At 36.1% G+C, this 27,331-nt stretch overlaps 1 protein-coding gene across 2 annotated transcripts in view; it reads right to left on the bottom strand.

Annotated features, from left to right (window-relative positions):
* The window catches only part of LOC103997967 (isoamylase 3, chloroplastic), a 31,750-nt gene extending 15,297 nt beyond the window's left edge, over positions 1-16,453 (bottom strand). The window contains exons 1-12 of one of the 2 annotated variants that reach the window (XM_009419322.3): positions 16,336-16,453; positions 14,605-14,659; positions 14,444-14,512; positions 10,075-10,232; positions 6,578-6,671; positions 5,668-5,904; positions 5,475-5,579; positions 3,813-3,917; positions 3,559-3,693; positions 3,370-3,456; positions 1,998-2,055; positions 408-471 (exon numbers count right to left, since the gene is read on the bottom strand). In XM_009419322.3, coding sequence (XP_009417597.2) covers positions 408-471; positions 1,998-2,055; positions 3,370-3,456; positions 3,559-3,693; positions 3,813-3,917; positions 5,475-5,579; positions 5,668-5,904; positions 6,578-6,671; positions 10,075-10,232; positions 14,444-14,497 — 1,097 coding nt within the window. In that variant the 5' untranslated portion in view covers positions 14,498-14,512; positions 14,605-14,659; positions 16,336-16,453. The other variant, XM_009419321.3, reaches the window with a different exon arrangement.
* Positions 16,454-27,331: the final 10,878 nt, after the last annotated feature.

Raw genomic sequence — 27,331 nt, 5'->3', positions numbered from 1 at the left:
ACAAAGATAATATTCAAATACCATTGAAATCCATCAATATTTCTTGCCAAAAGGTCCTTTGAATTTGAGATAACATAAAAAAGAGATAAACAAAAGAAAATGAAATAAAAAAGCAAGTGGTTATATGGAAATAAAAGAAGAGAAAAACATGGACGACCTGAAATTTCAAATAATTAAAAGTAGTGACGGTCAGTACGACAGAAGCAACAACTATAAGAAGTTATTCCATATAAGAACTACTGAGAATTTTGAGAAATATCAAGCATTAGACACAATGCTTATCTAACATAAAGGATAATATTTGGAATGCCACGTACAAGAAAGGAGTCACCAATGAACCACATAATTTAGGACTTCAAACCAATATAAATATGCAGGTCTAAATTAAAATCAATGTTAGAACTCACCAATGTCTTAAACTGTCAAGAATAAGTTCCATGACGACAGGGTGATTGCAGTTTAATGTATTTCCTGGATAAGACCAAAAAAATTAAGTAAAATTTTAAATTGAATAAACAGGTCAAAAAGAAAAGTAAATTATAGAACCAAAAGATAAAAAAATCAATGGATATAGATGCATTTGAAAAAATTTAAAGCAAAAACAGTCTCAGAAATAAATGAACAAGCGCCATATTTGTATAGTGTCATTTGATCTTTCTCTATGGAAGTTCACAAAGAATATGCCTGCTATTTTGACATACTAGGAATTTCAGATGTGACTGTACCATGACTACTTATGGGTATATGAAGTCACAAGAGGAATAAAAATGTATTAGTAGCAAGACCGATGGAAGTTCAGTTATGATGACAATATTGGCTCTTGTTTCCTTGTCTCTAACAATATAATCTAACTAATAGCTTTTAGCTTTTGGAGTCAACTACTGGAGAACCAAAACTCAACCGAATGCTGCAATACAAAGGATCTTAGCTACTGTCTTCATTTCCCCACTCCAGGATCCTATGTCCAAATGATGAGAATACAAGGGAAGGACAGGGCACTCCGAAGTCGAGTTAATATCTCTACAAAGTGGAAATGGCTTGGATTTACTTGTATTAAATTAACAATTTTGAATATTATTTAAGGAACTCTATCATCAGAAACTAACTGAAACTTCAAACGAAATTAATGAAGCAAAAATGTTGCCTGCAAAATAAACATAGTCAGATTTCCAAATATCCTACATGCAATTGAATATTTTAAGGATAATTATGGTATAAAAATGGATCCATATTACCATAATATGGACCATTTTTATTATAGCATTATCATTCATTCATTACAAACATGCAAGCAGAATCTCATCATGAAAATGAAATTTCTGTGTATCTGATTCTTTTGCAAAAGAAAATGATAGTAGTATCATTCACCTTCACATTCCAAATAACTGAACTTCAAAGACTAAATATTTCCTGCTACAAGCTTACTTGATCATTCAAGATATACAGTGGATACTCTGGGAAGCTCTACAGTGGATACTATAAGAACTACAATTAAAAAGGGAAGAAGACACCATGTTATTTAAAAGGACATGAAAGACAGCTCAAATCAATGCAACTGGCGTGGTCTAGTTCAATGTTCACCAACATGGCTCATAGCAAGGGATAAACTAGCTGACATTCAATAGTATCTAGCCAATCACCACATTGTATTGTCTACAGCAGGGATTGTAATATCACGGAATGAGGCCACATCAATAACTATCTAGAATGGGATTTCTATCGCATACTAATCTGCATTGACCTATGCAAGCAGACAAACCAAAAATTGGATGTTATAGCATGGTTCATGCCGATAAAATTATGGCGCCATATGTTTGAACCCCTGCTGACATGTGCAATCAAAACTACAATACTTGGTCCAGAGGCATCCAAACAAAGCATTTTGCAAGAGGGTATGATTTGAGAAGACATCCAATTTTAAAGAAAAACTAAGAACAAATATCAGCCTTATATTCTAGGCATCCCGGAGAGTAAAAGTGTTTAGTTAAAGGATTTACCACAGCCTGAAAAATTCAAGTACTTAGCACCATTATCGGGATCCAACATGTAATAAACCTGTAAGCATAAAATAAAAATTAAAAGCAGAAGAAAAGATAAGGACTAATATATTATTTAACAAACAACCAACAAGTTGTTGAACAAAATCATAGATGTGAACATTTGCAGTGCAAATTTGTGTTTTGCATGCACATATATGATGGTAATTACTAATTAGTACTTACTACATGCTTTCAATGTACTCAGTATTCGAAGGATTTTAGTTTCAGTTTCCATTTCAATTTTGGCTTCTCTCAAACAGTTTAATTTTTTGAGTTTGGTAAATTTAGTAAAGTCAGTAACTTTTTGGAATTTTGAACCATTTCTGGTATAGTTTCGATGGTCATCTAATTTGCAGTTCTCATTTTGAGTTCTAAAAGTCATAAGAAGGCTTCTATTGAATTGACTGATTTTCAGTTTTTTCCAGTAGGTTGGATCAGCAAGTCAATACCAATGATTGATTTAGCCAAATTAGCAAAAAGCCAAATTAGCAAGTCAATACTTATAAAGAGTTCCAAACTTGAACCAGCTAACCCCAACCCATCTTATCCCAACCCAACTGAAATCGGTCATAAGACTCATAACACGAAACATTCTTCTGCATGTTGTTAACACTCCAGTGTTAATAAGAACAACAAGAACCTTCTAATGCAAATAATGGGACCTATCATTTCCATAGGTATCGAGAAATATAAGAGATACTGCCTGTTTTATCTACATGCAAAACAAAAGCATTTGACTCCTTTATTTATTAATAACACAGGAAAATAAGTTTTCCAAGACAAGACAAAAAAACAAATTACTAGAGAAGTGCAACCACTCTCCATACTAATTGTCCATCCAAATAATGATGCTTTTTCTTTTGAGGCCTTAGAACTTTGTGCTAATTTTGAAACAAGAAAATGCATGAACAAGTTAAAATTAAGAGAGAAATAAATCCTTCAAAAGCAATTGACAGATCAAGAAATTTAAAGCATCATATTTTTTTTTCTTTTACAAGCTTGATGCACATTTAGATCTTAAATGTTTTTCTTCATTTTCAAATATTTATTTATGATGCTCAGTGCATCCCAAATCCAACATTCTCAATCACACTACTGCTAACTCACAGCTAGTCAATCAGATGGTCAGACCAACCTCTTCCAGTCCTGTAGAATCACAAACTCCAGTTATATCATTTTACATAACATCCATATGCACTATCCAGAGAAAATTGGATTTGGATTGCATGATCTTTCAATTAAATGAAGCATAATAATAGCTTACAAGTAATCCATTTTAATTGTAAAATGCCAATGTGTTAGTGTACATCAAAATTTCCTATATGATCACCTTATTGTCAACACCACGAAAGGAAGAAGTATAAGGATGACGATCATTAGCTTCATTAGTATGGTTATAGACAACATCCAAAATGACCTGTAATATCAAAAATTCTAATAAAAACTACTGTTGAAATTAAATAGAGATAGAGACATAAAAATTGTCTCGGAATTGAATGAAAACGATACTCTATAACACCTCAATGCCAGCATTGTGCAAAGCTTTCACCATCTGTTTGAACTCATGAGAAGCAACCAACGGTCCACCACCAGCACTAGCATATCGGCTCATGGGGGCAAAAAAGTTTAAGGTGGAGTAGCCCCAGGTGTTAATCTTGAAAAAAGATATCAACAGTTTGAACACTACTATATCATTGAGGAAAAAGGAGATATAGATTCAAGTAGCTGCTACAACAAACTATTCTTAAATCACAAACTGGATATAAACTTTACCATGTGATCTCTGGGATTTGGGTACCTCTGAAATTCGAGTTCATCAAACTCAAAAACTGGCAAGAGCTCCACAGCATTGATTCCAAGTTCCAATAAATGTGGGATCTACAAAGAAATTTTATCAAAGAATTACTCTCTAGCTTGGTGGCTGGTGTTAAGAGATAAGAATGCCAAAGTATAAACAGTAAAATAATAAAGGACCTCAAGAAAAAAATATTCTACAACAGTGCAAGTAAACAATTTAAAAACTTTGGCTACTATTTTTTGATGCTACACATGCCATGCTGGAAAATAATGACCATCTGAGTGGAATACAATTTCTGGAACATGAAGTGCAGTTTTACTAAATATTTTTGCTGACACTAGCCATCTTGTGTACATCTTGTGAAACCTCAGTGCCATCCGAGCGAAAAATCTTGGTTCCAACCAAGATTTTAAATGTCACTGAGGTACCAGTTCCAGTAATCCCCCAGATTAATGTACTGAGCAGTGAGCAGTATACTCACATATACCTTCTGGTATAAACCAAAGAAAACATAGAAAAAAATAAATATAGAATGGTATTTGTCTATTTGAAATCATTGTCCCAATCATGGCTAATTGCCAATAAATGCCAGCATGGAGGTTTGCAATATGCCAAATATGTGCCATTACTCTTATCATATTTATGTTAACTTAGGAAGCATGGGGCCCTTGCCAGAATCCTACCGGTACAAGTTCAACTGGGTTATAGCCAAGCTTACTGGCTTGGTTTCGGCCATGGTTCATTATAAGCTCTCTCTCACACCCATACTCCATCCGTGCCCTAAGTTCCCAGCCCCTCCCCTTCTCCCTAATTAGTGTTGCTTCCACCCAGTACTTCTGTCTACTCTTCCTCCCCCCTTGGAACCATGCTATATGCTTGTATCCTGTGTCAGTCAGTCAGTACAGAATGAATCCTTACCAATCTGATCATGGACCAACATGGGTCCAGTACCCGATACTGCAATCCTCAACCTTGAATAATGTCATCTACGCATACAAAAGATTTCTTTATGGCCTGAAATCATGACCCTAGATACAATGATACAATACTAACTATAATTGCTAAATAATAAGTATGGCTTTGAAAACGAAAATGCAGTTTAGTAAAACAAAATAAAATGATAAGGTGAATCAACGTATACAGTTTCAAATGATGCCGCCTGGTATGGGCGGTACGTACCGGTACACGAACCACTCGCTACTGGACGATACGTACCGGTACATACATACATACATACATATATATATATATATACATACATACATACATATATATATATATATATATATATATATATATATATATATATATATATAGGCGACATCACACTTTTTTAAAAAATTTATATATATAAATAAAAGATTATATATATAAAGAGAGAGAGGCAACATCACCATTTTTTTTTAATTATATATATATACCGAACGTTATATCGCTCGGTATACAATACCATACCATACCATACCGAGAGAAGGTCGAAACTCCGGTACGATATGATATTTCAATCCTTGAGGTGAATATCTACAAGGTTAAGTCTAACCAATTTGAGGAAAAAAAGCATAATCAATATAACCTACTAATTTATCCATTGTAAATCATATAATTTCTTAATATTAAGAAAACACAGCAGAATTTACTTTTTCAATAACACCAAGATAGCTGCCACGAACTTCTGGATCCAATTCACTTGATTCATCAGCTGTAAATGCCCGAACATTCATTTCGTATATCACAAGATCTGTCTGCAGAATAAGTAACAAAACCATAAAATGATGAATAGTTGCATGAGAAAACACATCTCTTTGAATAGATTCTACTTATTAGTTTTACCTCAGGTATATTAGGCAGCTTGTAATCAGGACCCCAGTCAAAAGGCATGCTTTCAAAGTCATAAGTTCCAAGAAACTTGGACATCTTATTTGCAACATCCCCAAACCATTTCCTACCAGAAACAAGTTTTGCATAGGGGTCAAGAAGAACAATGCTGTTGTCAAAACCATGCCCTTGTTCCCTTTCATGAGGGCCATCAATTCGGTATCCATAAAGAATGCCAGATCTTGATAAACCCTAAGAAACAAACAAAAAATAAACTATTAAAATATATATGATATATGCAGAACAAATTAAGCCGAAGTGCATGACATATTAAAGGCAGCAGAAACAGTTCAAAATTAAGGGAAAGTTTGGTCAGTATAAGTCAAAATTGAGTCTGGTAATGTTGAACTAACTAAAACATTGTGAACAGAATTGATTGGGTATACATACTATATAGTATATAGTATATGCCTATATGGTACTTCCAGAATTTAGTTCCTCATAATGTAACATCATGTGACTAAACATGGAAAATAAGTTCATGGTTGGGACATTGTGAACAACCTAAATCCCAACCAAAATAAATTGTAGGGAGTTCATGGACAGACAATGGTGTCATCAGTACTGAAACGATAACTACAATTATTCTGAGTCATCTCATGCTCCATAATTAAGATGCTATCAAGAAGATGAGTGATGAAACAGGAAAACAAACTCTGTAATGCTGTTGCCTGTGGATATAGATCTATAGGAAATTACATGCAGAAAGAACATGTTTACAACAGTTGCAACCTTAACCTATCTCTCAGCAATTTGCCTCATGATGGAGACATTTGCCATGACAACACAGCAAGACTATAATTTATAAAGAAAATTAATAAATCTGCAAACCCAAACTACCAATTTACAGAACTTCAGTACTAACCTCAACACAAATGTGCCACACATCCCCAGTTTTATTCTTCTCAGGATCCAGTGCAATCTCAACCATCCCATCACATATTTCCTGACTCTTTTCCCTGATGGCACAAGATTGAACAAACTGACATCAGGACCAAAAAGTTAGGATAAAAGTTATTATAAGCTTTTCAAACAATACAGAAGCCACAATCTTTGAAGAAAATGAATTTGTAATTGGCTACTGGAAAGTAACTTAAAAAATTTAATCATAGGAAAATAATGCATGGATCCTAAAGTCAACCACAAGAAATTCAATAGATTTAAGCTGGGAAACTGATGAGGTAATGAAGGATTAAGGCTATCTAAACAACTTTTGCAGAATCTTTCCATCAAGCAAGCACTGCTAGATTCAGCATTTATCTAAAAATTATAGAAAGCTTCAGCCAAAAATATAACCATCAGTGATAATAGACATCAGAGATAACTCCATCCCTAAACACATGTATTTTTCAGGTGTTCAAATATCTAACAAGCTGAGGCATGTGTCAAGCATATATAGAACAGTTTTCCACAACCAGCTTTTATAACGCATGAGCCAGATTGACACTTTTCAGACCACCCACAATAGTTATCCATGTAATGAGTCAGGGAAACTTAGACATTAAGTATCTGGAATGACAATCATGCTATATAAGTGAAATGCTAGGAAGTTGAAAAGGCACATATGAAAAAAGGTGAAAAAAATCAAAAAGGAAAATACTATGAAAGAAATTTCATAATAACAAGATTTGCAAAATAAGAAATAATAACATTCCTGAAAATTATGGGTAGATCCTATAGTAAAATTAAGAAAAGTCATGTAAGACAATCTGAACCAAGGACTGATGTATGGTTATCACCTTGTATGTACAATTGTACAGTGCCTAAGTTTTTTTTATTTTTTTCAAGTCAATCTGTTTTAATCATTGAACTAGCCAACTAGTTTAAGGGAAAGGTCCAAACTAGCTTTAGATTTTCTATGCAGGCCATTAGGCCTTTAATTGCATTGGACAAACGAGGAAAACCTAAGGCATCTCCAGATTCACAAAAACAGGAGTCCCAATCCAGGGTTCTATCAATGTTCTCTATCGATGGTCGGGTTCTTCCTTTTTCTTCATGTCTCACACTCTGTTTTTCCCACTGAAATAGTTGGTGTGTGTGACAGTATGTCGAACAATGGTTCGTCTTATCGGTCTATACTAGTGTACTGACCAGCAGTCGGTATGATAAGTACCGAACTGTACCGAGCCATACTGAGTGTACTAACACATAGTATATGGAGGCATACCGATGTACCATCTGTGCTGGTCCCCTGTCAAAATGGTATGTACCGCCCATACCGAGCAGTATACTGTGGTACAACGAACCTTGTGTCGAACCATATTGGCCATCTGATGGTAATTGTTGACTTGGACATATCAAAAAAAGACATACAATATCATTCAGGTTAGATGAATTAATTAAGAAGAGAGATTGTAATACACTCATAGGAAGACACAGATATCTTAGGTATGTAAATTATCAAAAGATACTGCCTTCAGAGGGTTTATTGGTCGAGATAATATATGTAGCTGGTCTCAGATAGTTGGAAACATCAGATTTTTCTTGTTGCATTTTCTCTCTTGTGAGAACTTTCTATACAACTATCAGTCAGTGGTAAGGACAACATAGCACAAATTTTTACACAAGCCAATTGGAGAACCTAAAACATCAGTTTAATTTGAGCACACGAACCAGACAAATTAGGTTCAGTTGCTTAAAGGCTGAGTCTTTTATTACATAACTAAACCCCATAGGGTCACAGATACAGCCCCATTTTGAAATTCCTTCCTGCTTCAAAATGAGAAGTTTCAGATGATATGGAATGACAGTTTTAATGTACATCACTTAAATTTATGGCTTTAGCATGAGAAATTGAGAACATTATGGTAATATACTAAAAACTTTTAGTGACACTTTAGTCATTTCTCTTGCAGCACACAAAACTCTGAATAACACTAGAAGGCTCATGTATCTTCTTCAAGATGTGGACCAAATGTGATTTATCTCTCCATGTACACTTCAGCAGGATGCTCCAAAAGGCTAGTTTAACTTTGGAATGTAGCAAACATAAATATGTTTAGAAGTTCAAAATGCTAGACTGGTTATGTGCCAGTGTTGCTACCGCATATCTACATCATCTACATCCAACCAAAACCAATGGCCTCAACATTTTGAGGGAGCTTCCAAGAGAAGATTATACTACAGGAGATTATGAATATTTCAGAGTATCTAAAATTTCCCCAACAAGATCATTTCTAAAGGCAAGCAAAGATGCACCGTATGAGTCGTAATAACCTTAACTTATCGATGCTTCCTAACCTAGCTGTGAAAAAGATTAGCATCTCTAAAGGTCTTACCACTCAGTAGTGAAAGCCATCCAAGTTATCCATCACCAAGAAAATTAATTATGCTTTTATGGTCCAACAGTAAAAATATGTAGAATATTCCACAAGCAAATCAAAGCGCTATCCTTTTCTGCTTAGCATGGCTACTGGTCGACAAGATGGTAAACTACAAGATTGTAAACTACGGTTTCTCTTTAGAGTCTGCCATCACCATTGCAGCGAGTACAATTGTGTGCCTTTCAACATCCAGCAGTTTCTATCATAAGAAAATCAACAAAACTAAATCTTCATCATATCACACAGAAGCAATTAACCCACAGATATCAAGGCTAGAAAGGGTTATTGCATTGTTACAGCAATTGTAATGCTTGCAAACAAATCAGGCTGCAGGAAAACAACAAAAACAGAGTGGCATGTGAAGAATAGATTTTGAAATGGTTTTAGAGGAGTGAACATTTTAGTGTACTAGTACTAAAGTTCTAAGAAAAAGGAAGCAAAGCTCAGCAAACAGAAATTGGTACAACATTAAAGCAAGTTGACAATTTTTAAAGTATATATGTCTCATGTCGCTTACAACTATAAATATTAGATCTATGTAAAACCTACATACAGCAACTTTTGCATGACGATGATTTTTTTTAACCACTGAATTAAATGAAAATAAATCAAACAACAAAAACTTTTGTTAACAAAAGAAATTGTAGTGTTTCCCACCCAGAAATTGACAAGCAAAGTGTGGCAAACAAATCACGTTGAGAAAATATAGCAAAGCTAATTCCACATGATCTACTCTAGCAAATAATGTACATATATTTCATGTGCTTTTTAAATGGTTTTACAGGAGTGAACATTTTAGTGTATGCAAAAGTTCTAAGAAAAAGGAAGCAAAGCTCAGCAAACAGAAATCGCTAGAACATTAAAGAAAGTTGATAATCTTTAAATGTACATATATCTCATGTGACTTGCAACTATAAATATCATGTTCATGCAAAACCTACATACGGTAACTTTTGCCTGAAGACAGTTTTTTGTAACCACTGTGCAGATTGAACAAACAACATGAATTTTTTTTAACAAAAGGAGTTGTATTTTTTACCTCCCAAAATTTGACAAGCAAAGTGTGACACATGAAGCATGTCGAGAAAATATAGCAAAGTTAATTCCGTTTTCAGCCTCTGAAGCTCCAAGCGGAAAGGCCATGCCAGGAGAATATTTCAATGGAACATCAGTCCCCAACATTGGTGTAACCTTCTCCTATTGTGGAATTACAAACAATGTTAGTAATCACAAGAAAAACATTTAGCAAGTCATTGTCACTTAATGCATCAAAAATAACGTTCAATGTTGTGCTCAGCTTGATCTAAGGCAACCGAGAAGTATTACTTTTGCTAATGTTATAAACTTCTAGTACAAACACAGAGGCAGCAAACTGTTACCACCTAGAAAAGAGTGTTCCACCAAAAGGACTGTCATGTCAGTCAGAACAATTTGGGTTGCGGTGAACCAAGCTATTTTGAGGTATATAAATTGTGCCAAAACATGTCCAAGCCAATACTTCCCATGTTTCAACCAACATGGTTCAGTACTTTACCCTTCTAGAAACATCTAAGGAACCACGCATATGTTCTTTTTTATTTTCCGATAGATTCAAAAGTATTTAGATATGAATCATATTAAAATGTTTGAAATAGCCATAACAAGTGGTTTGCGCAAAAGAACTTGACTTGTAAGTGTCATGTTACAGATTGATATTGAAATATATTTTGGATATAAATTATGATAGTAGTAATCAAGAGGTTCAGTCTATACAAAACAATGCACAAAACATTGCAGTATTTATGGAATTTGTATTTTCATAGAAGTCCTCAACATGTGGAGAAAATAACAAAGGATTCTCCTTAGTGAAATGAGAAAGATTAGTTAATTGACAAGTGCTTAGTTGCTTAGTGCATCTAATCTTTTACAATTTGTAGCTAGTATTAACATCAATATGCACTGGACTTTAGTTTTCATTTTCATCAAAAGCATAACAGGACATGAAGCATACTGAGACTCGTTTTGTGCATCACCTCAAGCAAGGGTCCATGAGTTCAATGAGATGAGTTACACCATCTACCATTTTAGAACACTCGAGCATGAAAGGCATAGATATTTATATTGTTACATGTACAAAGTTCTTGTCAGATCCATCTTTATTCTAATCAACTGATTTGACACAAATGCTCTTTGTTTTAAAAGTGTCCCATTCAAAAGGACAGTTCGACCATTTTGGAAGGATTCCTGATGTAAGACAAGTTCACGATGAGCAGAGAGCTTTCGTTCAATAATAAAGGAAAAGAAAAAAGTGGGGGAGATAATAATAGGAAAAGATGATAAAGAACATAACTAACAAATCACTCCATCTCAAGGGGAAACTCTCCGGGGTGAAGATCTCAATCCTCCATACATTTCACATGTGCAAGATGGCTTTGTACCATCAAGACTCAAAATATGACCTCACATTGTGATTGAATATATTTCCACTCATTCATTCTTTATTCTTCAATTATGATCGACTTCCCTTTTCATATAAACTTGTACAATAAGAAAAAAAAATACAAAAATAAGAAAAATATAATTACATCTAGATAAATCAATGGTTTATCATTTTCTTTCTTTGGTGGAGATAAATTTCCATGTTTGCCTTGGCAAATAATCTTCTAGAAAGCTAAAACTTTTCTATAAAGATGGAATCTTCAATCAAACTGAATTCTGACTTTTTTATCTTTTTTCTTTACTGACCTCATTTTTTCTCCTTCAGTAAGAAATAAAAGTGAATTTTGGAGATTCTGCCAAGTGGCAACTTATAACATTTACAAAATACCCTCTAGACCAACAAAATTTATGCAATTGAAATTTGTATATATATATATGTATATATATATATATATGTATGTATATATATACATACATGTATGTATATATATATACATATATATATATATATATATTAAAATGGTCTTAAGTCGTATGATTTCTTGCATTGGTATTCATTCAAAATTCAAATAATTGAAATTTGAATCAACCTTGATGTAGAATATCATAGCTAAACCAAAAGTTCCAATAACAAATCTGATTCAGACAAATTGAGGACAAGCACAAAAAAAATTTATTTGAGATTAGAGGAATGAAAAGATACTAGTAGAAAAAGGTAATTGAAAAAAATAACTATCAAACTCACTCTAGCTCAAAAACACCCTCAAGGATAAAAATGAAGCACCTCTGTACATCTCACACATGGATAATAAATAACCATCATCTGACATTTAGTGTAACTAAATATACTCATTTAGTGTAACAAAATACACTCATTTAGTGTAACAAAATACACTCATTTAGTGTAACAAAATACACTCATTCACTTTATGGTTTGCAATTACAATACATTTCCCCCTGTTGTAGACCCCTAGTACAAAAGGAAAATGAAAATACAAAAATATGAAAAACAATACAGTGACATCCACATAAATCAACTATTCATTTTCTTCCTTGAAGATAAATTTCGAGGTTTGTCTAAGCAATTAGTGTGGCTTTTTGACAATATATCTAATTGATAGTTCTCTATCTTTGTAGAATAATACAACTTTCAAGTAATAAATGTAGAAAAATACGGTATGTAAACCAAGTGATGGCTTAAGACATATACAAAATGACCCCTAAACTAATAACTTTATTCAAATGATGAATACATTAAAATGGTCCTGAATCAATTCCATTTAGAAAGACAAACTGATCACAAATGATTCCACACTACAAAATTTTTTCATTTTTCTGGATATCCTTGTCCCCTTCTTTACTTTTGTGTACTTGTTCTTCTACCCTTCTTTTTCTCTCTTTTTCTTTTAATTTTCTCTTTTCTTCCAACCACCAAACTGACAATTATTGCTTATTTGGATCATTGTTTGACATTTCATCTGGACCGGTACATATTGGAGCGTACATAGCGCTCTAGCATCTTATCAGGTCATACATAGACTGGACTAGACTAGGCAGTCTAGTAAGTAAACAGTGGTTACTGTCTAGTAAGCCTGGTCTAGTAAAAACACAAATACCTCATGCCTAGTCCCATACAGCTCGACAGACTCTGCACCCCTCTGTAGTGTCATTCACTATTGCACACGTCTGCCACCGCGCACCGCGCATGTCTGCCACTGCCCATGTCTGCTGCCCCTCGCTATCACATCACTTGCTAACCCTATTGATCGGCACTCTCCTTCTCTTCTACATCCTCTATCGTCTCCCCTCTTCTCCATTACCTCCGTCATCTCATACTCTTCTTCCCCACTGCCTTCTCCCCCTCTCACAAGGTATGCCAGAATGGACTGGACTTGCATAGGCCAGGTACCCAAAACAGTAATCCATGATTTTGGTATGTTTGTTTATCTTCTACTTCTGTTTAGCGATTGTGATTACTCAATTATTTCCCTCTTTCCCATTCATCAATCCTGCAAAGAGTATTTACTTGTTACCTGTGTTGCATTGGTCCTTGGTCAGAGTGATAACATAGGTTATTACCTTTGATATATGAACAGATTATGCCAACAGAAGAAAAAAGAAAGGGGAAGTAAAGAACACTGTTCTTCCATTTCTCTACTCTACTATGCTGAAGGTTGAAGGGAACACTGGACACTCAGATGTTCCTCTACACTGCCTAGGCTTGAGTTCAAGGCTCACCAGACCAATCCTACCATTATCCAAAACCATAAAGAGTCTTTGCACAAATCAAACCAGTAAATTTTATAAATAGACAAACTGGTCCTTAAACATTGTTCACATATAAGACAAACTGATCGTTAACACCGGCAGGTGAGTCAGTAGGAACATGATCATTTCAACCAAAATATGCAAAAGCCTATATTTCAAGATTCAAACAGTAAGCCTTGATCTGGAATCTGTACATCAATCTCATGTTCAATCAGTTTGTATCACTCAATATAGAAAACGCTGTCAAACGGCATTCTTTACTTATTTGTTTCCAGAAGCTGATTGTCTATTAAATGTTTTTAAATGTTAAATAAATATAAATTACTTTGATCAAAATATTTTTTCATGAATTCTAGCATTAAACATGCCTCTCTAATTGAGGTGCATGCCTCACCTTGTGCCTCGATTTGTGTTTATTTGGCATAAAGGGAAAAGAAGGAAGAGCTTGTCAATATGAACAGGAGATTTGTACTTTAGGAATAGGATGCTTAGTTAATATTAGACAATGCAACAATGCTGATTCATGTCTTCATATTATCAGCACATTCACATCTTGATATCTCAAGAAAGGAACGCAGATAGCCTGAAACTTACCATAATACAAGCTTTAGTTTTGAATTGCCTGCTACAATGGGTGTCAACATGCTTGTGATTATTACTACATTATTCATCCAAATTAACAAAGAAAGTCTGCTAGCAATGTACCAAAAAGTTCAGCATACCTCTACCAAAGATTCTTCAACGCTATGGCCAAAAACATTTCCAGGCTTAACCATATATCTTTCTCTGACCTAATCCAATGATAACAATAGTCATAGTTTTGGAAAAAGAGAAGAAAATCTCAATCAACAAGTGAAGAAAGCAACAAAGAATCAAGACATGCCTTGCTGATTATCCTTTGCCACCCTGAAGCAATTTTAGCTTTACTAAATCTCAATCTGCAAAAAGTTTGCCAGAATACATTACAATCAATATTTCTTTCAACATGTTCCAGCATCATGGCCACCAAGGAAAATCAAGAAAATATCATGAGTTCTGTCGAATAGAAAATATGGCAGATAGAAATGAACTAACCACTACATAAACAAAAGGAACTCTGAAAGGAGTTGCAAAATAATTAATGCAAAATCAAGCCAAGGTGCAGCATGGACCATAAACAAAATGAATTTCTGTCACTATGCTGAGAAAGCTATATGGTTTTCAAAATTCAGAAGGATAAAATAACTCATTTAAAATATTCTTACACTTTAAAAAGCATAAGAAAAAGTTAGATTTGATCAAGTTCAATAAGGTCATGTCTTAAATATTCTTTCTCTCAATTTTCTATTGATAGAAGAAATGAATTTCTGCATCAACCACAAAATTCATGATTGGAAATATGATATTAGGGAAATCACGTCATGAAGAATTTTTAAAATTAACAACATTAAAAAGTCAGATAGGATAGGTAAATTGAGCAAGACTGGCTGAAATCAGCCAAGTTCATTGGGATTGATTAGAAGCATCCAGAATCAAACTGAGCGATCAAACCATCACGACCAGCTGAATGTCAAGTGGGAAAGGCACAAATTAGCCAGATCATCCTAGAGCAGCCAATTCCAGTAATGGTGGATGAAGATTCTGAGTCAGCTGATACCACAAATCTTAGCGTTTTGGATGATCACCTTTTTACATCAAATAAAAAAGTCAATATGCAAAAGTTTCTCAATGGTCTTGCAAAATGCACCCTTTTTAATCTCTCATAGCCATAAGAGACCGTGAGATATCTCCACAAATTACTTAACAATTGAACAAATTATAAATATTGGCAGCTAAAAATGATCAAACTAATGATACCCATTGCTTCACATTATTCACAGCTGACTTGCAAATAATCCTCAAGTTTCTGACTATATCAGATTTACAACAATTTCTCGTGTTTTAATCCTCAATTCACAAATAATGACGTCAAAAATAGCTAGAGAGTTGATCGCTCAAACCAACCCGGATGCCAAAGTCATCTTTCTAAGATTTAAAGAAGGCAACGAATGCTCAGAGGATCAGGGATGATTGATTCCGACACTTCTAAGCACTAAGGTAGTGGATGGATCGCACAGGGGCGGACCAGAAAGACCAAAGAGGCATGACGAACAATGTTAGCAAACAGTTGCCAAATCGTACCTAAATATGCCAACTTTAAGGACTAAAAATGGATGAACATGACCCATCGTATGGGGCTACTACGCCGTTGCGGTCCTATTAGTGGTTGCCAAACTTTTCCTACCAAACAGAAGAACGTTACCCCATCTCGTTTCGTAAGACTCGGAGGCGGCGGGTGGAGGAGGGCATCGACGCGAGAAATCGAACATTGTTTCGACAACTAAGAGAAGAGAAGGACGAACAGGGATGCTTTATCGCTTGAGTGCGGCCGGGTAAAAGAACGGATTCCATTTGAGAGATCGAAGGAAACAAAAAGAAGATAAAAAGGGAGAGAGACGGTGGATTCCGATCACTGCATTGAGAGATCGAAGGAAACAAAAAGAAGATGAAAGGGGAGAGAGACGGTGGCTTCCGATCACCGAAAATGCCACTTAATAGTGATCTTTCGTCTTCGTTGAGAGATGAGCGACTTCACCTGCGCCGTGAGCGGACTCGGGATGTGGGGAACTCGACACATGTGCGGCCCGCAACGACTCCCCTCCCTGCTTTCTGTTATCTCCGTTGTCATCTTCATGTGGTTGTGTTTATCGTGAACCGGGCGGTGGCTCAGACACGCAACTCAGTGGCAGCAAATTCCTACAGTAACGATCATGTGGGTACATTTGTGTGTACAATATTTCCGTGTGAAACGCAATTCTCTCTAAAAGAACATGGCATTTGTCTCGTGAACGCTTCGGGACGTGTGGGTCCCAATAAGGGGAACCAATCAAGATTGCGGACGTCAGGGGGTGAATGGGAGTCAGTTCTTACCCGAGTGTGAAGGATGGGGAAATGCGGGGCCCTGTGAAATTTGACCAATGAAAGAGCAGCGAGAGCGGCCACCTGTCTCGACTCGCGCGTACGTGATCGGAAGGTGAATGGTACTTCCCAGTGCGTCAGTGGGTCCCACTCCTCCCACGTGCCAAGCACGTGCTACATGTTATCACTTTCCTAAACCCGTAGATAGGGATTAAGAGAGAGAGAGAGAGAGAGAGAGAGTACTTGTTTTGGATGTAATTTGGAAGCTGGTCTCCAGCATTGTGAGAGGACATTGTTGTTCCTACCTTCCATGTAATTTCTAGAGGACCTTAGAAATATAAACATGGCTTCCAGAGTTCATTCAGCGTCATGACGACGTTTTCTATCTCATGCAATAGACAAGACACGACTAGAACCATCGATCCATAAAATATAGATGCATTTATATGGTACAAACAAGTAATGCTCAGTAATCAATGAACCATGATGCACATCACCTTCACCCTACGTAGTTTAAGTAGCTCAACACTCATGGTAGCATTCACGGTTCACTACCTCTGTTACTCTCGACTCAAACCTCTAGGACTACTGCTGAGCAGTAAGAAGGAAGGTCTTCGGCTTAAACCTCTTCATGTCAGAATCCTGTATTAATTATTGTGATTCTTCTTCCTCCTCTTGTTCCTGATAAGTTTAGTAGCAGACGAACCACAAAGTTGGGACACGTCCATGTTGATTATTTCCTTTGCACACAGTAACAATGCAAGCATGAGAAGTATCTTTACTGTGGAATCAGTGGCAGCACCTATCAAACACCTGCCATGAGCTCATGGATTCCACTTGTCCTTGCCGCCTTTCCCCTCGGCCATCAAGAACTCAGTCATCACTGTGGTCATCAGATCAGATCACGTCAAGAAGCACTTCATGCAACAATCCCCGACAAAGAAGTCCGTGGCATCACGTAGCCAGAGTAGTCGTTGTGACAAGGGGGAAGGATGTGGCCATGCCCACACAGGCGACGCCATTGAAACCCAAAACGATGTTCTGCAAGCCTTGGATCCATGCCTCGAAGTGGAGGTCACATCGGAGCTCGCCTTTGCAGTTTGAACCGGTGGGAACGTGAGTACAACAGTGCCCGTGTCCACTTCATGCAACAATCGCCGACAAAGAAGTCCGTGGCATCACGTAGCCATAGTCGTCGTCGTGACAGGGGGGAAGGATGTGGCCACGCCCACACCGGCGGCGCCATTGAAACCCAAAACGATGTTCTGCAAGCCTTGGATCCATGCCTCAAAGTGGAGGTCACATCGCAGCTCGCCTTTGCAGTTCGAACCGGTGGGAACGTGAATGCCACAATGCCCGTTTCCACCACCTGCAGCGTAAGATCTCTCTCTCTCTCTCTCTCTCGCTCTCCGATCAAATTTATTGAGCTTATTTCATGATATTGAAGACTAAATCAATGAGAGTACGTTAACCTTCAATTCTTTATGAATTCATTCAATTCTCCGTTCACCTCTCGTGTATTAGGTTAATAATAGATATAACTCGACATCAGAATAGATATAACTTAAGATCACTCGCCTATAAATTTTAGGGGTATTCAAATCGAATTAAAAAATCAAATTGATTTGCGAATTATCTGATTTTGAAGGCTCTAAATAGTTATGATTCGGGAGTGTTTTCTAATTTAATTAATTAATTTAAATATAATTAAATTAATTTCAATTTAAAAGATATCAATATGATTAAGTTCACTATTCTAAATCCTTGCCATAATCTACCTAGCAATCATGAATACTCGGTCATTCTTCATCTCAAGGGGGAAAGGACTTTGACTTGTTCAAGACAGAAAAAGTCAATCTAAAGGTACAGGAAAAGTAAAATAGCTTCTTGAACAAGAAAACATGAAAAGGTGGAGACATGATGGAAAAGGGGATTGCTATTTAAATGTCTCCTCCATGGAACATGGAATCCAAACTCCATGGTTCACAATGAGATGACTTTGGTATTGTTATGATATATAAATACTTTTGAATTTTTTGGTAAAAACAGATTGCTTTAAGAAAAAAGTTATTTGAAGGAAAAAAAAAATTTCAAGTTCAAAAAGACTTTTCCTTGAATGATATAAAACCTGATTAGTTGTTATATAAACATATTAGGAATATCAAGAATTTGGTACGGAGTGGTGCAAAAGAAACATACTTTATATGCTCATAATATTTATCTAACTTATGTGTTTTTTTTATTTAAAGGAAGAAACCGTTTAAATTAAGTGAAGAGTGAATACGAGTAATTAGTCTCCTCTCAGAATAGAGTATCATTCAAAAGAAAAAGAAAAGAATGAGATGATATCTGATAACAGACCATTTGGTCGATCGATCATTAGTGCAACATGTAGATTTATAAAAATTTATTCACTTTGAGCATACTCAAACAGTTTTATCCTTTCGAAATATGTAAGATCCAAAAAGCATATTTGAGGATAAGAGAGATCCGATAGATTTATAAGCCCTTGGTTCATATACTTCTCAACCAATGGTTTATAACCGAGGTACACGACTCGAGAGCGAGTTTACTCGGTCGAGATGCAGGCGTCGGGTCCTCTTTCTAGATTCAATCCGAGAAGAGATTATTTAGTCGATCGGTCATTGATGTAGCTCGTAAGTGTCACGCCCCTCAAAATATCGACAATATTTAAAATTTTCATCATAACTAACCCAGGATCCAAACATACATTGAGGTCACTAAGAAAACATTCAGATCAAAATTTTCATCTCTATAGTCTACAAATTCATAACCCTGTGCAGTTCATAAACATCCTACACATCACTCGATAATTCAAACAAACTGAACTTAACTCATCAAAATAATAACCACAACATAAAATTCACAAGTGGGGAAGTCTATGCAGTCACCAAACCAACGATTACCATAAGATCATATCATTACATAAATTTAACTTAACATTCCAAAATTATACATGAGGGATCCTTTATCTTATACAAAATCCACACGTTTAGATTTATCGTCACATTTCATAAGATGCAAAGTATCTTATACAACATATACACATATGCTAACAAAGATCTGCCCAAAATCTTCTAAACTTTCCACCGCCTCAGCCCAATCTTAACATTTAAGCAAGCGATACGCTATCCTGAAAAATTTATCAACAAACGTGGTGAGCATAAAGAGCTCAGCAAGTGACTAACATATCCATATCAAAATAGTACAATTTCCAAAGAGATATAGTTTCAAAATACAAGGCAGAATATACGATTTCGTAGACATAATATCATTAGGAGCAGAAACACAATTGTCCTTTCAATCTTACCTATTTGGTTCCTAACAGATGGGGCATAGAGTAATTGGAGCATATCAGTAACAAAGGAAACATATCGGAGCTTAACAATGGCATATAAAATGTTCCGAAGCATATCAACGGCATATGGAACATTTCGAAGCAAAATCATCAGTGAATGAAGCAGTTCAGAGCATATCAAAAACAAATATCGTACAGAAGCTCAAATCGTCGTCCTTGATGTTGCAATCATATCATTCTTATCCAGAGCATGAACAGAAACAACTCACCAAAACTCTGGATGTCATATCAAACATATAGAAGGTGTAGTGGGATCTCAGTCAGAATGTGATTCATCCATTTCTGAATGACCACCTGACAAAAGTCTCCCACGTCTGGGAGCTCCATCCACCCACGTCTAGGTGAAGTCAGAGGGGGCCGACAGAGCATCGCAGGCTCTAAGCACATACCCTTTACCATTTCTGGCAAAGGTCCAGAATATCCCACAGAGCGGGACCCCACAGAGCGGGCAATAAGCGCATATCCCTTACCATTTCTGGCAAAGGTCCAGACAATCCCACACACCAGAGTATAAGAGGGCAGTTTTAACAATAAGTAGCATATATCGGAAGCACACGCGGAACAACGAAACGTGCATGTGCCTTTTCGAGACAATACGAAACAAAGAACAAATCTCTCACAAATGTATTCAGATTTGGAATGAAATGAAAGCAAGAGTGTACAGGGATTCCAAGCAATCATATTTAGCTCAATTCCAATAAGAAGGTTAGACGAATTCAAATATCCAAAGGAATGGAACAAAATACGCGAAATCGACCAAAGCTCGATTTCGGACAGAATTCCAGTGGCACATCAAACAAATATTTCAGAATATCAATTATACTCCAATACCCATAAGAAAGCTATGGTCGAACCATATATCAATCTATATTCTGATGGAACAAATTTCATATGAAACAGGGCTCCCAACACGGAGTTACCTTTGATTTGGTAACACAAGGTCAAAAACACAATCACTGTTTTGCAGAATTTATAGGGTCGGATTCAACAGATAATAGGGTAGGCAATTGAATTCCAAAATTTCCAAACTGTATGTCAAAAGAAATATTTTCAAATCTAGTTTCAAATAAAATTAGTTTGGTACAAATCAGAATTTTCAACAGGGAGTTATAGGCATTTTTGTATCGATAGGTTAGAAATCATGAACCCTATTTTACAACGTCTATAGGCTCATTTGAAACAGATGTTTGGGTAAGTGTTCGGTGTCCAAAATCTACAAAATCAGTGTCAAAAGGAAGATATACGAGTCTAATTTCAAACAAAATAGTTCCTGCCCGAATTCACATTTTGTACTAATACTTATATCTGAAACAGTGTATAGGGGTCAGTTTACCGAAAAAAACTTTAGATTCCATGGTTCTATGTCCAAAGGGAGACATATCAATTTCTAAATAGAAATCCTTCAATTTATTTTGAATCAACATAAAAACAGAGACTAAAAATTCTGTAGGAGGGGGTTAGAACACTTGCCTTTGAGAATTTTGACCCGAAGTGAAAAGATTAAAGCAAGAACCCTAAAAACCCCAAATTTTTTTTTTTCTTCTTCTTTTTCTTCTTCTTCTTCTTCTTTCTTTCTTTCTTTCCCTGATCACCCACGAGCTGCCTTCTCTGCTTTAAGAACGAAGGCAGAGAGGCTTAAACGGTGGAATTTGTCATTTTGTGCGTTTTGCAGTTTAGTCCTTGTTTTTATCATATTCGTGATTAGGTCCTTAGGGTTTACATATAGGTCCTCAGATTCTTTCTTTTTTTTTTTTTTTTTTTTGAACAGATCTCCCAAATCTTACAAATAAGTTACCTCTGATTCATACTCTATTTCTTTTGTCAATTTAAAATAAATGCTTACATTATCACCAGAAATTTTATACGAAAATTCGGAAATGAGGGGTGTTACACTCTCCCCCCCTTAAAAGAAAATTTTAGTCTTCTAAATTTATCATACCTCTATCGATGAAAAGACTGGGATACACCTTTTTCATTTCCTCCTCTAGCTCCCAAGTTGTCTCCTCTCCAGAATGATGTCTCCAAATTACTTGAACCAGTGGGATGACCCGATTCCTTAGGACTTTTTCTTTCTTATCGACAATCTGAATAGGCTCTTCCATATAAGATAAATCTTTATCGATCTCCACCAGCTCATACTTAATGATGTGAGAAGGGTCATATATATACTTCCTAATCATCGAGACATGAAATATATCATGGACATGACTCAATGCTGGTGGCAAGGCAATCCTGTAAGCGACAAAACCAACCCTCTCAAGAACCTCAAAAGGTCCAATAAATCTGGGGCTTAACTTTCCTTTCTTCCCAAACCTTATAATACCTTTGGAAGGAGAGACTTTCAAGAATACAAAATCTCCGATTTCAAACTCAATATCTCGTCTTCTATTGTCGGCATAACTCTTTTGACGACTCTGAGCAGTTTTTAACCTTTTCCTTATAACTTGAATTTTCTTGGAAGTTTCTTGTACCTTGTCAGGTGCTAACAGCTTTCTGTCACCAACTTCCTCCCAACATATAGGTGTTATGCACCTTCGCCCATATAAAGCTTCATAAGGAGCCATCTGAATACTTGAATGATAACTATTATTATACGTGAACTCAACAAGTGAAATATCCTTATCCCATTCACCTTTCCAATCCATAACATAGGCTCTAAGCAAATCCTCAAGTGTTTGAATTGTTCTTTCTGACTGACCATCAGTCTGAGGATGATATGCAGTACTAAACTTAACTTTAGTGCCCATAGACTCCTGCAATCTTCTCCAAAATCTAGAGAGAAATCTGGAGTCTCTATCAGAGATGATCTCCTTTGGAATACCATGAAGTCTTACTATTTCACTGACATATAAATCTGCAAGTCTATCAAGCGAATAAGTCATATTAATCGGTAGGAAGTGTGCAGATTTTGTTAACCTATCAATGATAACCCAAATAGCATCATGCTTCCTCGAGGTTCTGGGTAGCCCTGAAACAAAATCCATAGTAATACATTCCCATTTCCATTCAGGAATAACTAAAGGTTGCAACAAGCCTCCAGGTCTTTGGTGTTCTACTTTGATTTGCTGACAAGTCAAACATTTTGAAACATACATTGCAATTTTCTTCTTCATGCCTTCCCACCAATAATGACTTTGAAGATCTCTATACATCTTGGTGCTCCCAGGGTGTAGGGTGTACTTTGAAGTATGACTTTCATTTAGGATTTGATTCTTGATATCTGGTTCATTTGGTACACATACTCTCTCCCCAAATCTCAATAGGCCATCCTTTGAAACTTGAAATTGTGGCTTCAATTCCTTTTCTACTTCACTCAAGTAGATTAAATGTGGATCTCGTAATTGTCCTTCCTTAATTTGTTGAATAAGATCAGATTGCACTTGAATGGAGGCCATCAATATCATCGAGTCTTGCTCTTTCCTCAAAGCTTTCAAATCAAAATTTTCTTCTAATAACTTCCATTGCTTCACAACCAGACTAGCCATAAAACTTGTAGATTTCCTACTAAGTGCATCAGCTACAACATTGGCTTTGCCCGGGTGATAACGGATGGCACAATCGTAATCCTTCAGAAGTTCTATCCATCTTCGCTGCCTCATGTTTAACTCTTTCTGAGTGAAAATATATTTTAAACTCTTGTGATCAGTGAAGATTTCAAACTGTCGACCATACAAATAATGTCTCCAAATCTTTAGAGCAAAAATAATTGCTGCTAATTCCAAATCATGAGTTGGATAATTCAATTCATAACCTTTAAGTTGCCTAGAAGCATAAGCAATTACTCTCCCTTCCTGCATCAAAACACATCCTAGGCCTTTTCTTGAAGCATCAGTATAAACTACAAATCCCTCACTACCACTTGGAATAGTGAGAATAGGAGCACTAGTCAATCTTCTTTTTAACTCTTGAAAACTTTGCTCACAATCATCACCCCATACAAATTTCATATTCTTCTTAGTGAGTTTGGTGAGAGGTTGAGCGATTCGAGAAAATCCCTCCACAAATCTCCTATAATAACCTGCCATGCCTAAAAAGCTTCGAACTTCTGTTACATTTGTTGGTACTTCCCATTCAACTACAGCTTCTATTTTCCTTGGATCAACAGATATACCCTTCCCTGAAATCACATGACCTAAGAAAGCAACTTCATTCAACCAAAATTCACATTTGCTAAACTTCGCATACAACTTCTTTTCTCTTAGTATGGACAACACATCTCTCAAGTGTTCCTCATGCTCCTGATTACTCTTTGAATACACCAATATGTCATCAATAAATACAATTACACAGATATCCAAGAGCGGTTGAAATATCCTATTCATTAGTTCCATAAAAGCTGTAGGGGCATTTGTCAAACCGAAAGGCATCACCAAGAATTCATAATGACCATATCGGGTTCTGAAAGCTGTTTTTGAAATATCCTCCTCCTTGATCTTCAACTGATAGTAACCTGACCTCAGGTCAATCTCAGAGAATACTTGTGCACCCTACAGTTGATCAAACAAATCATCAATTCTAGGTATGGGATACTTGTTTTTTATGGTCACCTGATTCAACTGTCTATAATCAATACAAAGCCTCAATGTTCCATCCTTCTTCTTCACTAATAGTACCGAAGCACCCCATGGGGATACACTGGGTCGTATGAAACCCTTATCTAATAATTCTTGTATTTGCTTCTTTAATTCCTCTAGCTCGAGTGGTGCCATCCTGTAGGGAGGCTTAGATATTGGGGTTGTACTGGAGACCAGATCAATAGCAAATTCACCCTCTCTATCTAGAGGTAAACCAAGCAAGTCATCTGGGAATACATCAGGGAATTCTTTGACCACTGAAATTTCATCTAGGTGGGTTTCCTGATTTGAATGCTCCTTTACACACACCATATAACAAAAACAACCTTTCTGCATAAGACGATAAGCTTGAAGTGCTGATATAAGCAAGGAGGCAAATCATGCTTAATGCCCTCAAAGAAAAATATAGGCTGATCTGGTATGCAGAAAGTAATTATTTTTTTGTAACAATCAATACTAGCGTGATGAGAAGATAACCAATCCATGCCAAGTATAATATCAAAACCCTGGATCTCTAGGAGAATCAAATCAGCAAGGAGTTCGTAGTCTCCAATAGAGATCAAACAAGATGGGTAGACCAAGTTTGTTGCCAATGAATCTCCAACAGCAGTTGTTACATATAACATATAATCCAGGGGTTTAGGTAGAATATCCAAGTGACAAGCAAAGTATTGTGAAACAAACGATAAGTTGGAGCCGGGATCAAACAAAACTTTTGCATTTCTTTTAGAAACATGAAGAATACCTTCCACCACTGATTTAGAAGCTTTAGAATCTTGTTCAGTGATAGCATACACTCTAGCATGGGCTGAAGGTCTAGGAGACAGTGGCTCTTTCTTCTTCCTCAAAGAGTAATCTTTTATTTGATGATCAAACTTTCCACAACCAAAACATGCTCCAGTCACCCGAAAACACTGACTTGTTTCATGATTTAATTCACATGTTGCACATGACTGAGTCCTCCGCAATGGTTTCCATTTCTCAAATCCAGATGTCTTAAACCTCTTGTTACTAGCTTCATATTCATTTTCTCTCCTGCTTTTGCCAGTAAATTTGTCCCTTTTGTCCTTGCCAATGATTTCTTGAATTTCCTCCATGTCTCTTTCAATTTTCAAAGCTCTTTCCACCGTATCAGCATATGTTTGTAATTTTAAAGCTGACATTCGGCTTCTTATTGCTGGCCGTAATCCCCTTTCAAACCTTCTTGCTTTTCTAGATTCATCATCAGTCATATGTGTGGCAAACCTGGAGAGCTCAATAAATTTAGATTCATACTTTGTAACCGTCATACTTCCCTGGATAAGATTCAAGAACTCCAACTCTTTTTGCTCTCTCATACAATCTGGAAAATATTTATCGTTAAACTTTTCTTGGAATAACTTCCATGTCATTGACTCATGTTTGATTTCAGACATTCTCTTAATCATTCTCCACTAGTGTTCAGCTTCTCCTTCCAGCATAAAGGTGGCAAGAAAAACCTTTCGCTCATCAGGGTAATTTAAAGCATCAAATATTTTCTCTATCTGCATCATCCATCGTTCTGCCACCATTGGATCAGACTCACCACTAAAACTGGGAGGACTAAGCTTCTTAAACTGTCCAATTCCCAACCCCATCTAGTTTGATGTCTCTGTTCCATCATTACTTCCTTGTTGGACAGGTTGTTGTTGTTGTTGCATCACTTGTGCCATAGTCTCCAAAGTCCGCATGATACCACTCAATTGATCAGCAGTAGATGCAACAGGAGAACCAGATGATCTCGTCATCCTCGCTTCCTAAAACATCAAAAGAACATTTTCTTTGATCAATCTCTAAATGATAGTCAATAAACCTCAAAAAAAAAATAATAATATTCTTAGTGATTCTCAAATCATGCTCTGATATCACCTCTGTCACGCCCCTCAAAATATCGACAATATTTAAAATTTTCATCATAACTAACCCAGGATCCAAACATACATTGAGGTCACTAAGAAAACATTCAGATCAAAATTTTCATCTCTATAATCTACAAATTCATAACCCTATGCAGTTCATAAACATCCTACACATCACTCGATAATTCAAACAAACTGAACTTAACTCATCAAAATAATAACCACAACATAAAATTCACAAGTGGGGAAGTCTATGCAGTCACCAAACCAACGATTACCATAAGATCATATCATTACATAAATTTAACTTAACATTCCAAAATCCTATACATGAGGGATCCTTTATCTTACACAAAATCCACACGTTTAGATTTATCGTCACATTTCATAAGATGCAAAGTATCTTATACAACATATACACATATGCTAACAAAGATCTGCCCAAAATCTTCTAAACTTTCCATCGCCTCAGCCCAATCTTAACATTTAAGCAAGCGATACGCTATCCTGAAAAATTTATCAACAAACGTGGTGAGCATAAAGAGCTCAGCAAGTGACTAACATATCCATATCAAAATAGTACAATTTCCAAAGAGATATAGTTTCAAAATACAAGGCAGAATATACGATTTCGTAGACATAATATCATTAGGAGCAGAAACACAATTGTCCTTTCAATCTTACCTATTTGGTTCCTAACAGATGGGGCATAGAGTAATTGGAGCATATCAGTAACAAAGGAAACATATCGGAGCTTAACAATGGCATATAAAATGTTCCGAAGCATATCAACGGCATATGGAACATTTCGAAGCAAATATCATCAGTGAATGAAGCATTTCA

Source organism: Musa acuminata, chromosome BXJ1-9 (assembly GCF_036884655.1).
Source record: "Musa acuminata AAA Group cultivar baxijiao chromosome BXJ1-9, Cavendish_Baxijiao_AAA, whole genome shotgun sequence".
NCBI classification, from domain to species: Eukaryota; Viridiplantae; Streptophyta; class Magnoliopsida; order Zingiberales; family Musaceae; genus Musa; species Musa acuminata.
Note: the sequence above shows the minus strand (reverse complement) of the source record. Positions and strands in the feature narration are given on the sequence as shown.